Source organism: Patagioenas fasciata, chromosome 18 (genome assembly GCF_037038585.1).
Source record: "Patagioenas fasciata isolate bPatFas1 chromosome 18, bPatFas1.hap1, whole genome shotgun sequence".
Taxonomy (NCBI): domain Eukaryota; kingdom Metazoa; phylum Chordata; class Aves; order Columbiformes; family Columbidae; genus Patagioenas; species Patagioenas fasciata.
Window position 1 is genome coordinate 2,101,376 of NC_092537.1, and position 15,753 is coordinate 2,117,128.

Sequence of the window (15,753 nt, forward strand, 5' to 3'; positions counted from 1 at the left end):
GCCAAGAAAAAGAAAAGCAGCTTTCTCTGCTACCCGGGGCATATATTATGCCTATTTGTTAACATTTTTTGATATGTGGAGGAGACAAACTTCAAGGGAGGAATGTGGACATCTCCTATCTGAAGCAAAATCTACCATGTTGGAACGGGCTGAACAAGTTTAGTTAGGAAGATGTGTTATGGGCAGTAATATATTTGAGTGGTAATGCTTACATTTTTCAGTGTAAATAATAGAGCGCGGTGCTGCCCTTGCAAATGGCAGTCACACCATAGACAGTGCTGGTGGAATAATAAATAGCACATCTGCATCCTGGCTTAGAAGAATAAGATCACAGAATCGTAGAATCAGAGAATGGTTTGGGTTGGAAGGGACCTTCAAAGCCCATCCAGTGCCACCCCGGCCATGAGCAGGGACATCTTCACCAGCTCAGGTTGCTCAGAGCCCCGTCCAGCCTGGCCTGGGATGTCTCCAGGGATGGTTCAGCCACCACCTCTCTGAGTAACCTGGGTCAGGCTCTCACCACCCTCCTGCAAGATTTGAAGTGTGTGGCGTGAGCCTTTCAAGCAACAAGTAATTAATTGTATCTCAAATACATGCAACTAATTTACACGTGTGACAAAATCTCCAAGTCTAAAAAACCCAGAATATGAAAGAGTGCGACTAGTTAATCATTCACTGTAATAGCAGTATTGTCATTAAAAAGGCGCCAGGATGCGATTCCTGCAGCAGATGAAAAGGAGGGACAATACATGCAAATGCTACTCGCATTTTCTTTTCCTTCTCTCCCAGTGGTTTAATTTCTATCTGATGAGACTACAGTTATAAGAAGGAGAATGGCACATTAGTCTCACTGGTAATACCGCTGAGGATAAAAGCGCTCTCATTATTTGCACTGAAAGATCCAGATTTGCTTAAACAAGAACTGTCACAACATGCTGAGGTCCAGGGATTCCTAGGGGAGCGAGGCTGACATATTTGAAGCTGATTTGCATTAATTTATGAATATTACATAGTCTGTTTGTCCAATGGCTCTAAAGATGTTTAGTCAATGCATACCTTGAGTTAACTCAATAGAAAAAATGTCAGATAATACACCAGGGGACAGGCACGGCAATTCTGGCAACCCCTCCTCATTAAACACTGAGCATAAAGAACTGCAGAAGGATTTCATCACAGGAGTTAATGAGCTATAAACGTTGAAAATATTGTGGTGCTCCAACTACATTAAAGTGTTGTAACTATAAGGGTAAATACCAAATCCACAAGTGCCATTGAGCTCAAAGCCTGGTGAAGAGTGTCACTGGGAGGGGAGAGAAAAGAAGGGGGAAAGAACGAGAAGAGCTGAAACTCCCAAGTCTGCTGGGAGACAGCTTTGGAGAACTTGAGATAACAACTCTAACGCAGCCCCGGTACCAGCTCTAATTAGGATGGCAGAGCTTCCCTAATTGCCTCTTTGCAAACGAGTGACCATGCCCAACGTGTGGCCCCACGGCAGAGACAGCAGCTCCTTACCTGGCTGGTTATTCTGGAGAGGATCCTCTGTACGGGATGGGATGTGCAGGCTGATCAGAGAAAAAGAGGGAGAGGGAGGCCAAAAACACCTCTTGCCGTCAGCACAGCCTTTATAAAGCAAGACACAGGTGATGTTATTCCTCCCGCAATTAACTGCTCTCCTTCTCCAGGTGTTGCTGTTACAATCACCCAACACCTGTGGAGAGGGGACCTTTGCATGGAGCTACTGAGCTTGCTAGAAAGAGCTGATGGAACATTTCTTGCACTTTGTTGTGTTTGAAATGCAATGTGTGCATTTGAGCTGTCCATACCTTGATTCACTTTATTTTCCTTTTTTTATTTCTCAGTTAGCTGCTAGGATTCCCATTAAAAAGCAGACATCTCTTGTTAAACTCTCTTACGGAAGGAAGAACGGAATTGCCTCTGTTTCCATCTGTAGGTCACCAAGGTATCCTAAGTCACCTGCAAACAGCCAATGCCCCCTTGAATAAAGGTGTAAAGAGAGAAAATACCTACTTCTGATCTGCTCTGCCTTTCCAGCAAAAGTGAAGTCAAGGCAAGAAGCAACATGAGACAAAAAAAAAGAAATATATATATATATATATATTTGCTGGTCTGTCTTGAATTCTCTGTGTGCATGCAAAGGACTCACACAAAAACACATGAGCAAAGATGGAAATGTTTGGGTTAATTCATCCTTCCTGCACCATTTCAGAATATCAAAAGACTTCAAAAATAGAGTTAAAGTGGGATTATTTCCATGGGTAATCTCTCTGCCCCAGGGTGAGATTCATCCCACTTCATGAAGATCCTGTGCTATCAAGCTATAGATAGTTATCCTTCCCAGTTAAGAGCCTGTTATATATCAATTAAATGAAACTCCAATAATTATTTGGTGGAAGCAGCAGCTTCAAGTTTATTAGTCTCGGGCAATAGTAGCAGCCAGTTTTATCTCAAAGCCTAATAATCAGGAAATTTCTTAGGCAGTGACCTCAACATGCTCTGGTTTGGTTTGTTCTTTATCCACAGCTGAATCTTGGTATTTGCAGGCTGGGGCAGCAGGTCCCCAAGACAGGAGGTTTGGGGTCCCCAAGGGGCTGGCAGGAGGTTTGGAGTCCCCAAGGGGGTGGCAGGAGGTTTGGGGTCCCCTAGGAGGTGGCAGGAGGCCTGGGCAGCTCTGTCCCTGCTGCTCAGGCACCCCAAGCCTGGATGAAACACAGGCAGAGCCCTGAGGGACCTCGCATGCCATGTAATACAAAATAATTAGTGAGTTAATTTGCATAGCAAATACAGTTTATACACAGCAAGACATTTTGTGTTTAAAAAACAAAAACAGATAGTAAAAATAGCAATTCTGGAAAGCAAGAGCCTGCAGTTTCCTACCTGCTGAAGCAGGGAAGGTGCTTCCTAAATGTGCCTCTTGCAGCGGGAGGGAGTGGATTCACCTGGGGGATCCTCCCCCAGCTGCCTCGTTAGGAGGAGTAACCAGAGCAAGGTCAAGTTTGGGCTTACAAGAGCAAGGGAATTCTATAGGGCTCCTGCTGCTTTTTGCCTTTCTCCATGAGGACACACAGCTTTTGCGTTTGCAGCATCAACAGTCCTGTCCTGACTTCCATCACAGCTCCTGAGCTGTGAACACACCTGCAAATTCCCAATTAATTGACTCTGGACAAAAGTTTGCAAGTGGTTTTAGATGCTACCTGTTTGGAAGCCAGTGGGGGACGTGTTATCCAAATACAGGTAAAGCAGCCAAATCTTGCACACCAGAGAGCGAATGGAGAGAGAAGCAGAAATCAGTCTGAGATCTGTAAAGCTTCCCCTCTCGTCTACCTCTCACAGGTTTAACAAAGTCCAGCTCCTTGTGGTGCTACCCTGAGCAGTGCAAGAAGCTGGGGGGACCCCACAAGTGCCGTGACCCCCCTGCAGAGCTGACAAGCCCGTGACATCGGGACAAAGGAGCTAATCCAGACAAGGGGGGTGTTGAATCCCAGAGCGCCCGCCTCATCCAAAACCTTCACTGTATGGAAATATCCACCTGCCAAGAATCTAAAACCATGAAACAGGCTCTCCTGAGGTCAGGAGTTTAGTTTAAACATTTTGAAAGAACGGACGTTTCTTTAAATATTATTATACGCTTTTGCCCACCAGCGAAAGCTGCAGTCAGCGTGAGCTGGGGACATCGAAAGAGTCGGCAGGCACTGCCGGTTTGATGGGAAACCCTGGAACAGTTGGTTCCCGCATCCTCCTCTGTGCTGCCTGCGGAGAGCACACGCACCCGGCAGCGCTGCCCGGGTCCTGCTGGTCACGAAATGCCCAGACCAGCCCTGCTGGATGTTTTCTGTGCCGTTTCACTCATGCCATCTAGATTCAGGTGGTTCGTGGTTGCATCCCGCACCACATGCTTGATACCTGCTGGATGCATCCAGCTGGTGCGGGAGGGAGGAGGGATCAGCTCTGACCTTGCTAGCTACCAAAATACGCTGTGTTTTGTTTCTATTTCTATGCGGACTCCACCTGACCGGACGAGGGGCCAGCAAGAGAAGGGAAAGGCACTGACAGGAGAGGGTGCTAACGATTTAGGCAACAGGAATCAACCAGGCGGAATACGGAGATCGCGCTGCCAACCCGCTGCCCCCACAGCAAACATCAAAGCCAGGGGCAGCTCTCACCGAGGATGCTTTTCAGCAGGGAGAATAAGCAGATCCAGACTGTGACAGCTGATCTGTACCTCTACATCCAGCCCTGTAATTATTATCATAAGCTTTCGAAGAGACCATTAGATTTGAAAAGTAAATTTGAATTTATAAATTGAGTCCTTCTAGGCAGGGTCAGGGCTCCATCTGAGGCATCACTTAATAGCATTACAGACTGATAAAGAGTTTGAAAGGGGCCAAAACTTGTGCTGAAACGCTTCCTGGCCGTGCTGAGCCGCTGCAGCGCGTCCGATCCCGGTGAGATCAGCAGCTCCCAGCTGAGTCACGGTTGTGCAGCCTCAATATCTGCCCTGGAGGCCACACACAAACAGCGGGAAAGGAGCCTTCCAACCCCGGCAAATAAGGACATCGAGTCTTTTTTTGGTGACTGGAGGCCCGTCCCCGTTACACAAAATCCCGGTTCCACCCTTGTGCCATCAGCCTCTGCGTACGAGGATCACAGCGTGTTGGGGATGGAGCTGCGCTGGGGAGCGTCACTTCAACACGGGGATGTCCCACACAGACATGAAGATGGGCTTTCTGCTTTCCCAATCTTTACAACGCACCTGCTTACACTGTGTTTTTATTCCCGCTCCCCCCCTCTCCTGCTTTGTAGTATATGCAGACCTTGAGGGTTTTTTTTTCCTATTTCATACAGCTTGTAGCTAATGATCTGGAGCTCTGCAGCTCCAGGCATGACCTTAAGAAAGTCCCTCAGCCTCTCTGGGGCAGATCTTCCACCGTGTCTGGGAAATAATGATGGGATCTCCTTTCCTCCTGACTTTTGTCAAGGGACAGAACAACCCGTCTCTTCCTAAAGTGCTTCAGACAATGCCTGTGCCCGGCCAGCCATAAACCTCACTCTATAGCAACCTTCAGACCCATTTCCCCAGTCCATTTACACACGTGTCGCACACACCAGATCATTCTCAATTTTTTTTTTTATTTAGAAATAATAAAATAAGACATAATATATAAAAATCTGTACAATCCACAATTTGTGCAGTACATTAGGAAGACTTTGATACAAAAAGGCTGCAAACAGGAAAATAGTTAATGGACAACTGTCAGACGCCTCGATTGTTCACCTTACAATAGCTGCAGGCCAAAAGTCATTCCAAAATCGGTTTCTCCTTGGCTGTGGGATGGCAACTATGCAGCACCCTTCTGCTTTACAATGGTCGTGAGCAGCCAGAATTTAAAGACATTACAGTACTTCTCAGTTTTACCTTGTAATCCATTATGAAAAAGAAGACCTAAGAGAACAAATAAAACATCTGGACCCTTTGTCTTTTCCGAGAAGAGCGAGTGCTAAACTAACAACGCAGGAGTTTATCATGGCTGGGAGAGAGTATCATTAAATACAGCTAATAAGTAATGATTTCCACCCTTGCTACTGACCCAAGGACGACTCGCACGGAAGAGCCAGAGGAAAGAAGAGATCCATCCCCACCTGCCTCAGAAATGCTTTTTGTCACTGTACGCACTATTAGGTTCTAGACAATGTGTCTCATTCAAGTATTTTCAGGGAAGGGCAGAAATAACATATTCCCCCCCAGCCCCTAAGCGCAATACAGTAAAAACCTTCTGCGCGAGCCAGTTGAGCCGACTTTATCCGGGATAAAGGGGCCAAACCAACGTCCTTTGGAGTCTGCGGGTAGAGCTCAGTCAGTTTAACGAGCCCCTAATTAAGCATCAGCCTGGCCCAGGATCTTCGGGAACTGAAGAAACGCTGCCAGCCACCACGTAGTCCTTAAAAATAATAGATTTTTAAAAATGACTAAGCCAATTTGCTGCTGTAGAAGTGTGCTACAATAGCCTGTCCTCTCCTGGGCTTACCCCGCTGTGCTGAGAAATACAGAACTGATGGGCAAAGGGGAAGGGTACCATGGAGTGCACATCGCAGGTCTCTTTCTAGCAGCTTCCCGGAGGCTGAGTGCAATTCTGCAATGTAAGATTCAATCGGCAAAGACAAAGGATTAATTAAAAGCAAAGAACGTGGCAGAGAGCGTAACGGATTCCCTCCGCGCACACCCTCCACCAGTCTCGCACTCAGAAAGCTGGTAACTTCGAAAACGCCGGTAACTAGAACATGTTTCCAAATTCAAAGTCCATGCTTAAAAATAAATAAAGAGAAGTTCATAGCATTAGGAATCCTATAAGGCTTGCAAGTATTTGCTAAAACTCATGCTAACCGGTAGCATCTAGGTACTAGCTAGCCAAGACTGCCGAGCAGAATTGATACTTCTTGTCGCCTTTTCTTCTTCTCCTTGTCCTCCTTTACAGACTTCTATTTACATTTGGCTTTAAATATGAAAATACTTGATAAACTTTATAAAATGTACATTTTTAAAAATATTTCTGAAAAACTGACTTGAAAAACAAAACGAAACAAAGCAAAACAAAACAAGAAAAAAACCCCGAAACCTCTGCACCAGAAATGTTAAGAGGGAGGGGATTTTTTTTTCCTCTGAATTTCTTTTGCTTTAAAGAAACAAGCTGAGTCCTGCGCTCCCCATCCCCCTTCTCTCATCCCTCCCTCAAATATCTCAAGTATCATTTAGTGGGAGCACTGTGCACCTGGGGGATGCTGACCTGGAGAAAAGGTCCCTTTCCTCCCCACCAGCCTCCCTTTTCCATCCCTTCCCCGTTGCGTTTCCACGCACCCTCTATTCCACTGAATACTCTTTGGTTTAGTTATGTTCCTTGTACAAGAATATCACAATAGCAGCACTAGCAGCACTCAGTTGTCTTCACCACTGTTGACCCAGAAACTGCCATCAAATCGCCTTTAGATGTCCAGCTTTTCCTTTCTTTTCCGTTCCCCCATCCCCAGGAACAGCCTCAGGACTTGCACTCCAATCATCTGCCCTCTCCAGTAGCCAAATCCGTTTGTACAATGTCGAATTTCCACAGTTGCGGACCCACCCACCGCAGATAGCATCTTATCAGAAACCATTTCGTTGCAGGCATTTCTTTCAGGCAGGGCTGGCAGGGGCCAGAGGCCTTCACAGATATTCGTTTGCAGAAGACATTAGACCTAGAACAAGCTGTTTTTTAATGGCATACAGTGATGCAATACTGCAAGAGCTGACCAGGGTTATCGGCCCCTCCACCTGCCCCCTGGGGAGCGCAGGTTCGCTGTCTCCTTGAGCTTAGAGGCACAGAGAATTGAAATTTGGCTCCTCCGGGGTGAAGGCGCCAAAATCCCACTAGAGCTGGAGCTTCACAGGTCACAAAATCTGCTCAGAGCTCGGTGACACGTTCTGTCCACTGAGCACGGGGTGTTTGGTGGGGACAGGCAGCAGGAGACGGACCTCGCTCGGCAGCCTCATCCTCCCCAAATCCTCCCTCTCCAAATGAACTGGAAAACACACTTTTCCTGACACCCTTGCCCCCCTTTTATTTCCTTTTTAAAAACGCTACGATCCCTGTGCCATTCCCAAGCGTTGTGTTGTAAAAGTTGCTTTTTTTTCCTCTCCATCACCTTCTCCCTTCCTCTCCAAAAACCTTTTTCCGGGGGGTTTCTCTATCCCTGCCCCAACACCCCATGGGCAGCTCCGCGTCTCCCCGACATTACCAGGGGACATCGGGGACAGCCAAGGGGGCTCAGGCACCGACAGCACATCTGGGTTATTAAAACCTCTTTTCCCCAGGTCTAGCGCTGGGCTGGGAACATCTGCACTTGACCTTGTGCTGCAGCGAGCGACCGGGCAGGACTTTTCTCTGTTTTTTGCTTTCCCCCAATTTATTTCTCCTCGCAAGAAAGGGAATTGATTTCCCCATAGAAGAGCAGGGGGTGAAGGGGAGGAGCCCAAGCTCGCTTTAGATCTGAGTCTTAAGCGTTTAGAATAAGGTGCAAAATAAAGATCTCCAAAACAGAAAAATTAAAAAGAAAGAAAAATCAAAACAAGTGTCTGAGGTTTGAATTTCATTTTGTTTAAAGCAGCCTGTTCCTTTTTTTTTTCTTTTTTTTCTTTTTTAATAAACTCCACTGTGCAAAACTGTGCATATTCTTTGGTATCCATTTAGGTAGTTTTAACTTAGTCCTTTGTCTATGTATATAGATTTTTTTATTTCCTTTAGACAGAGAATTAAATTCTCCCCCCAAAAATCATCATTTTGCTGGAGGCTCCTGATTGGCCTGATATTACATAATGCCCCTTATGTAATTGGAAAGAGAGAAATTGATTCCTGCTATCAACCTACTGGCCTCAAAGGAGTTTAGGCTCTCTAGCAACATTGGCCTCTCTGAACTGATCACCAGCTTTTTCAACCCAAAAAGTTCAACACTGACTTTTTCTTTTTTTTAAATTACGCAAGAGAAAATAAAAACTACACTGCAACAAAAAAAAAAGAAAAACCAAAAAACATTTGTGTTCATGTAGTTAGCAGCAGCTTTTTAAAAAATAATTTTAATAATAATAATAATAAGGCAGATTCTTGCCTTTGTTATGCCATTAAAAACATTCTTGTTCCCTAGAGAGAAGCATTCTGGAAAAAGTTGAAAAAAAAAATAATAATAACCCAACCAAAGCTTGCCTGCAAGTTCAAGTTTTGTAAAAAAATATATACATAATTTATTCTACAACATATGTGCCTTCTGTTCATACTTAGACATGTTTAGTGCTTTGTGTTTAGAGTTCATTTTCCATCGTCTCTCCTCTGATGACAGCCCTAAAACCAGCCCGGGTTTCTCAGGTCTGCTTGCCTTCCCACCAATCTTCAACAGTACCGTCGTCTGAAAACTGTTCTGGGCCAACTTTCTCAGGTCAACGTGCTTTTGACCGATAGATTCATTTTTTGTATTTTTTTAAGTTTCCTTTCAACCAAAAGGGAGAGGAAGAGTCTGTCAGTCATATCTCCGACTCCCGCCGGAGCGGCCGCGGCTCTAGAGGAACCCCAGCCTGGTTGTGATGGTCCATGTCCGGGTGGGTGTCTGTGCTCATGCTCTCAGGCACCCCCGTGTCAATCTCGTCCTCCTCTTTGCTGTTGAGGGCCACCTCGTTCTCATAGCAAAAGGAGTTTGCGTTCGAGAGGATGTATTTCTTTTCCGCTAAGTCTCTGGCACTACAGATGGGTGTGTTGGGCACTTCGTATGTTTTGTGGAACCTCGAGTAGTCCACTTTGTAGTAGTTTTTCTCTTCAAAGAGTACGGGCTCGTAGCGGTGGCCCCAGAGGATTTCGTTTGCCAGATACGAGCTACGGCACTGGGTAGTCATGGCAGTAGCTTCCACCATACCCTCTAATATTACTACAATTTCAAAGTCAGCATTGTCCATGTCTTGTTTGCTCAAGTCATACAAAGGACTGTCTTCATCTATTTCATGGACAATTGTAATGGGGGAGACCAGGAATATGCGGTCTATCCCGCTGTCAAACCCTACATTGATGTCTATTTGATCCAAAGGGATGTACTCGCCTTCCGACGTGATCCTGGATTTGAGGAGCTGTGCTCGCACATGTGCCTCCACCAAGTGGCTTTTCCTCAGGTTTCCAACTCGCCACATCAGGCACAGTTTTCCATCTCTCATGGCCACCACGGCGTTGTGGCTGAAGACGAGAGTTTCGTTTCTCTTTTTTGGCTTAGCCATCTTTGCCATGACAGCACCAATGATGAAGGCATCAATGATGCAGCCCACTATAGACTGGAAAACCACCATGAAAACTGCGATGGGGCACTCGTCTGTGACACACCTGAAGCCATAGCCGATCGTGGTCTGGGTCTCGATGGAGAAGAGAAAGGCTGCGGTGAAGCTGCTCACTTGAGAGACACAAGGTTTGTTATTTTCTTGGTTCTCCAGATCCCCGTGCAACAGCGCAATCAACCAAAACACACAGCCAAAAAACAGCCAGGAGAGGATGAAGGTCAGGCAGAAGATAACTAGCATCCACCTCCAGCGGATGTCCACGCAAGTGGTGAAGATGTCTGCCAGGTAGCGCTGTCCCTTCTCGCCCACGTTAATGAACTGGACGTTGCAGTGGCCATCTTTCTTGACAAAGCGGCTCCTGCACTGCTGTCTGGTGTGTACCTTACTCTTGCCGTTCCCAAAGCCGTTGGCAACGGCCATGGTCGCCAGCTTCATGCCGTCCTCTTCCGAAGACACGATGCTGTAGCGGTTGGTTCGCACGCTGCCCATCACTACTGCTGTGGACTGAGGTGCTTCCGCTTTAGAAAACAGTCTAAGTTTCTGCAAAACCCTTTGGAGAAACAGTTTTGAAAGTTCTAGAGGAACACACACACACAGAAAAACTGGGGAGAGGCTGGAGTCCCCAAAAGCCCTTGGATCAACCAAGGACGGTCTTCTGGCATGCAGAGTTAGCTTAACAAGTAACCGTCATAGAGAGGGCATGGTCTGCAAGAGAAAGAGAAATGTCGTATTAGATCTTGGAGGAACCAAACCTGAAAGAATCAAGTAAAATGACTCCTGTGGGCGCGCAAGAAGCTTCTTTATTCTTAATGACAGCATTTTCTGGAAGACACGCTGTGCACAGCTGCGTATTGGCAGAAGTGACATCATTACTATGGAGAAGGCATCACTGTTCTTGAGTGAAAGCTCTGAAGTGATCATCTCACACGAGTCTCTAAGAAATACCCACTCGGAAGCTGGACATGCAAAGGATCTACCTACCGCTTACAACTGTGCTTTCTGTTTATTTTGAAGCCAACAATTAGCGTTAACGTCCATCTGTTCGAATACAAACACTGAAGCAGCTTTCAGTGACACACCATGTGTGTCCCCTGGGCTGTTCTACCTACAACAAATGGAGTGTGCGAAAGGGAAGGCGGCGTCTACTGGGAAAAGTAGTAAACTTGGAAAATGCAAAATTCCAGTGATTTCCATGAAATTATATCACCTATAGCTTATTTTTAATTAAGCTAAGAAAAAGGAATTGTGTATTCTCTGCAAATGGCAGAAATAAAGGCTGCATTAATTCCTCTCTAACTTCATAAACTCACTAGGATCTTTGCAGTTTTTACACTCACATTAGGCTTAAGTCAAACAAAGCAAACCCAACCTTATAATCACCCTCATCTGCTCCCGCTAATGCAACTAGTAAAAGGCTGAGATGGAGTAGGACCGGCTGAGCATCTTCGTGACACCTTTGGTGACACGGACCAGCACCTTCCCCTCGGGAGCCAGAGGCAGCCGGTCCCATCTCCAACGGGTAACAGCTCTGAGTGCCCTGTGGGTCTCAAATGTCAGCAATTAAGACTCAGCAGAGAAGCTACAAAACCTTCTTCCCGAGGACAGAAGCCACCAAACTTGTTTCAGGGAGGTCTGGCTTTGACCCAGGTTTAGCTTTTAACAAGTGCGTCATCCATTAAGTCATGTACTGTATATCAGGAAATGTAATTGAAACGCTGCAGAGGAGAAGAGATGCATTAATGCAACTGCTCCATGCACACATGCAGCCCGCGGAGGAGATAAAACTAAAACGGAGTGATGAGGAATGTCTGCTGGGAAGAGAAGACTTCAGAACTGCGTACAGTAGCAGGAGATTAAACCACGGTGCTCTTTGTGAACCAATATTAGCTAAACTCGCCTGCGTTTAGCCAAAACCCAACGAAACTGCAGCCACCAAGGAACACGAAGCAGCTTCAGTACTTTGTGGCTCTTCCTCTGCTCCGTATCTGACAACAGCTCTAGAGAAGAGTTTCTCTCCTTTTCCCAAAGCATCCCAGAAAGCCCTGCAGAGGTGTTCCAAAAGCCTGAGGGATTTCAAACAGTTTCTCAGCCCTCCCACATCCTTCCACCGCACGACAAGGGCTTTGGGGCAGCAAACACTCCGGAGGAACAGAGCAGGTGACAAACAGAAACCACCACCGTGCTTGTATTTGCACATGGGATGGTTTTCCCTTTAGAATCGCTTTGGGGTTTACTTTTACCTTCTCTTTTTCCCTCCATTGTGTTTGCTGTGTAAGAACGCGTCCCAACACCTACTTGCCGGGATTAGTCATCTGTGACTTCATTGGTGTACAAGACATTTTGGCAGCTTTTGATCAGTTGGGTAAAGCCTGGGTTGGAGCGCTGCTCTCAGCAATGTCGGCTTAGGGGATGGTATAGCTGCCCTTATTTATCTATCTTGCCTATGCTGCATAAGGATTCACTTTTTCCCCCCCTCACACCCTTTTAATCAAGAGGTTTCTAACACCTGTCAGGATATCACTCTCAAAAACACAAAGAAAATCTTTTAATGTTCACTTAAATTATGTTTTTTGCCTGAAAAATACTTTTATTAGAAACCTAAAGACAGAGGGAAGGTGGAGTTACTGTTAATACATTCCACACAAAACAACTTCTTCAAAACCCGCTGCACTGGTCTGCAAATCGATTACTTTTATAAACCACATCCAATAATCACAGCCACGTTCAACTTCCACGTTCAAAGCCTGATTTGTTCCAAGCTGATTGAAATACACAGCCCAGGAAGCGCTTTATTTTGAAGCTGTTGTTTTGTTTTGGGCTTTGTTTCCCCTCCTTTTTTTTTTTTTTTTCCTCTGCATTGTCTCTTGGATTTTAGGGGAGAACTTGTGGTGGAGGGAAAGATAAGCTGTAAAGTCTCAGGTGTCTGAATATGAAGCTCTCCCAACAAAAGTCCTGACCCAAGGACATTTGTTTGAATTCCACAAATCACTGAAATCACAAGGCCAGCTTCCTGCGGCAAGCCGGCTGCTTTTAGAAGTTTTGGACCCAAATTAGGAACTGTATACCATCATATTCCTATCCTGAGTGGCTGAGCACCTTCTGCCTTGCACAGAAGTCTCCTTCCCAGTGCCCTCGGGACCAAACCTGCAGCAATTTGGCTCTAACGATGCTTAAACCCTGTGCTACCTTTACAGACTGCCTGAAGTCGATACAACAAAGCTCTGGCACGCTCCACTGCAGCACAGTTGGCTTCTTGCTTTTACAGCACAAATTGTCTCCCTTGCGAGCGCTTGGAGGCGCAGGGACCAGCCAGAGGGTCCTGGCCCAGTAGAACACCCAGCAGATCCACTGGCTGCCCCATCACACACCTGATCGCTCATCACCCTGACTTGCACAACGAGTTCCAGTAGAGGTTCCCCCAAAAATCCCACGAACAATCAAACTAGGATGAAAATCTAACGGTCCCTGTGATTCGGCTAAGCCACCTGCTGCTCAAAGACGAGCCAAGTTTGCTCCTCTCCACACCCCGTTCTCAACTGGTGGCACCGAGGATGTCAAGTGAGTGTGGGACCAGCCCTGCAACCCTCACCAGACAAAGAGCCCACTCAGTACCCACCAACCAACCCAAATCTTGGTTTAATTGGGCCCAGCGCGCTGCAGCCAGACACACGCACACAGCTGTAGATGCAATCATCACTAGGTGTGTTATTATTATTAATTCAGGCTGCCTTCCCTCTTGGAAGGGAATACAAGACTAGAGCAATGCAGCCTGTAATTACCAGCACTGGCACCAGCGCAGCGTTACTGGGGAGCGATGAGATGGGGTGGGAGAGCCCTGCGCTTGCTCTGCTGCAAGGGGATGCTTGGAGAGGCAGAGAAAAACGGGGCTGCGCTGCATCCACAGCATTTCTGACCCAACATGTGTGCAAACGCCGTGATGCGGAGCCCAAACCCCCACTTTTCCCTTCAGCAAGCATCCCCCTCAATATCTGCCCCCGGGAAAGACGTTCACATCGCATGTTTAAACTCTGCAACAAAGAGCTCAAAGGGAATCGGTGCAGAAGGTTTAATACCGAGCAAAAACTCTCAAGTGCAAAAAGAGCGGAGGGGTGGGGAGAGGAGCGCTAATGAGCGCTCGGAGCAGCTATTCCCCGGCGCACAGCCCTGCAGAGAGCCGGGCACATGTTGCTAAGAGAGCACCGGCACCAGCCCAGCCAAGCGCCTTCCTCTCCTGCCCTCGGTAAACAGAACAAAGGAGCCACTCGCACCAGTAAAGCCTGTTCCACAGTCCCCGCTCCCTCGCTGCTGGGGACAGCCACCCCCGGAGCCTTCCTCCGGACCCCTGCGTTACTTCAAAAGTCATTCCCCAGGGCTTCTCCACTGATTTGGGGAGACTCGAGTGACACAAAGCGCTCAGCTGCCTTCAGGAGAAGGATCTGTCCTTCACAATCAGGCAGTGGGGACGGGGGGGCGGAATAAGTTAAAAAAAAGAGCACATGATGATGGTTCGAAGAAATAGGAGAGAGGAAAAGACAAGTGGCATTTGCATCTGCTGTCCTGCCAAGGAGACGGGTTCAGGGTATTTCTAGCTGATGACAAAATATCTACAAGTGAAGCAGCCATCACCAGGGGGTGTACTTGATGCACCGGCTGGGAGGATGGAAAAGCAAACAAGTGTAAAGGTGAGGCTGGAACAGACACCTCTCGGGCTGGGGGGACCGAGATGCGGGTCCTGGCTCAGCCACCGCGGTGGCACCTGCGGGTCCCCGGGGAGGTGACAAAGCAGCCACCGAGTCCCCGCGAATAAATCTGCCATTTCTTATCAGTATTTTTTCCTTTAACTGTCATGAACTAACTCGGAACAATACAGCCCCTTCACGGGCTCTCCAGCTGCAATGGTTTTATTTTTGTTTTCTTTCTTCCTATTTTTTTGGCAGGATGGTTAAAAACAAACAACCCCTCCGGTTCCATAATACCAATGAATGAAGTTACAGGTTCATTTCATGCCCGTCCAGAACGCTTCGGACATTCCTTTCAAAAAACCACATCTGATCTCCAAGACTTGATACTTTCGACCTCCCTCTTGTACAGGAAACAACAGGCGAGAAGAATGGGAAGGGATGGAGCGGTGCTGCTCCTGCGACACGGGCTTGTCATGCAAACTTCCAGCCCTTCCCCAGAATAAAATATTTCGGGGGCGGGAGGGGGGAGCAGCTGGTGCATGGAAAGTTATGAACATAAACAGATGCTGCAAGCAGATGCTCGAGTGTTCCCAGCATACCTATCTAATTATTTTAGGCACTGAGAATAGCTCGTGGATGGTGCATGAGAAATGCAGGAGTTCCCCCTCCAAACGTCCGTGCACACGTTCATCGAGCAGGAAAGCTTTATGTAGGGAATATCGCGACACGGTGCTCGCACCGAGACCGCGACCGCTGCATCGCCCTGCGGACCAGGGTGACCCCGGGTGGGCGTCTCGAATAGGTGTGGAAAGCAAGCGCTGCTTACCTGCCGGTGGCCCGAACGGAGGTGCTGGGAGAGTTCAAAAGGTGTATAAGATCCCGCGGCTTTGTGGGGGACGCAGCAAAGCCAATCCCGGGGTGCCCGCCGGCCGCCGCACCGCTTCCCACTGAGCCTCTCAATGAGCCGCTGCCCCTTTTTTTCGCGAGCTGCCATGTGATGTTTAATAGCGGCCCCGCCGGCCCCGCCCGCCCGCCGCCCCGCACCAATGGCAGCCGGGAGGCCGGGCCGGGCCGGGGCAGCGCGGCCGGGGGGCGGGCGGCACCCGGGCTGGGGGGTCCCGAGGACTTGCTGGGGGAAGCGGGGGCGGCCGCGGCAGTTGGGCTGCGCGGGGGCGGCCCCGGGCGGCCGCAGCCCTCCCCGCTCCGGGAGCGGCG

At 47.8% G+C, this 15,753-nt stretch overlaps 1 protein-coding gene across 1 annotated transcript; it reads right to left on the bottom strand.

The window, feature by feature from the left end:
• Window positions 1-5,128: 5,128 nt before the first annotated feature.
• On the bottom strand, window positions 5,129-15,528 carry KCNJ2 (potassium inwardly rectifying channel subfamily J member 2). Its single transcript, XM_065852410.2, has 2 exons — window positions 15,365-15,528; window positions 5,129-10,561 (listed from the first exon to the last, which is right to left on the bottom strand). The coding sequence occupies exon 2, from the start codon at window positions 10,343-10,345 to the stop codon at window positions 9,062-9,064; it is 1,284 nt and encodes a 427-aa protein (XP_065708482.1). The 5' UTR covers window positions 10,346-10,561; window positions 15,365-15,528; the 3' UTR covers window positions 5,129-9,061.
• Window positions 15,529-15,753: the final 225 nt, after the last annotated feature.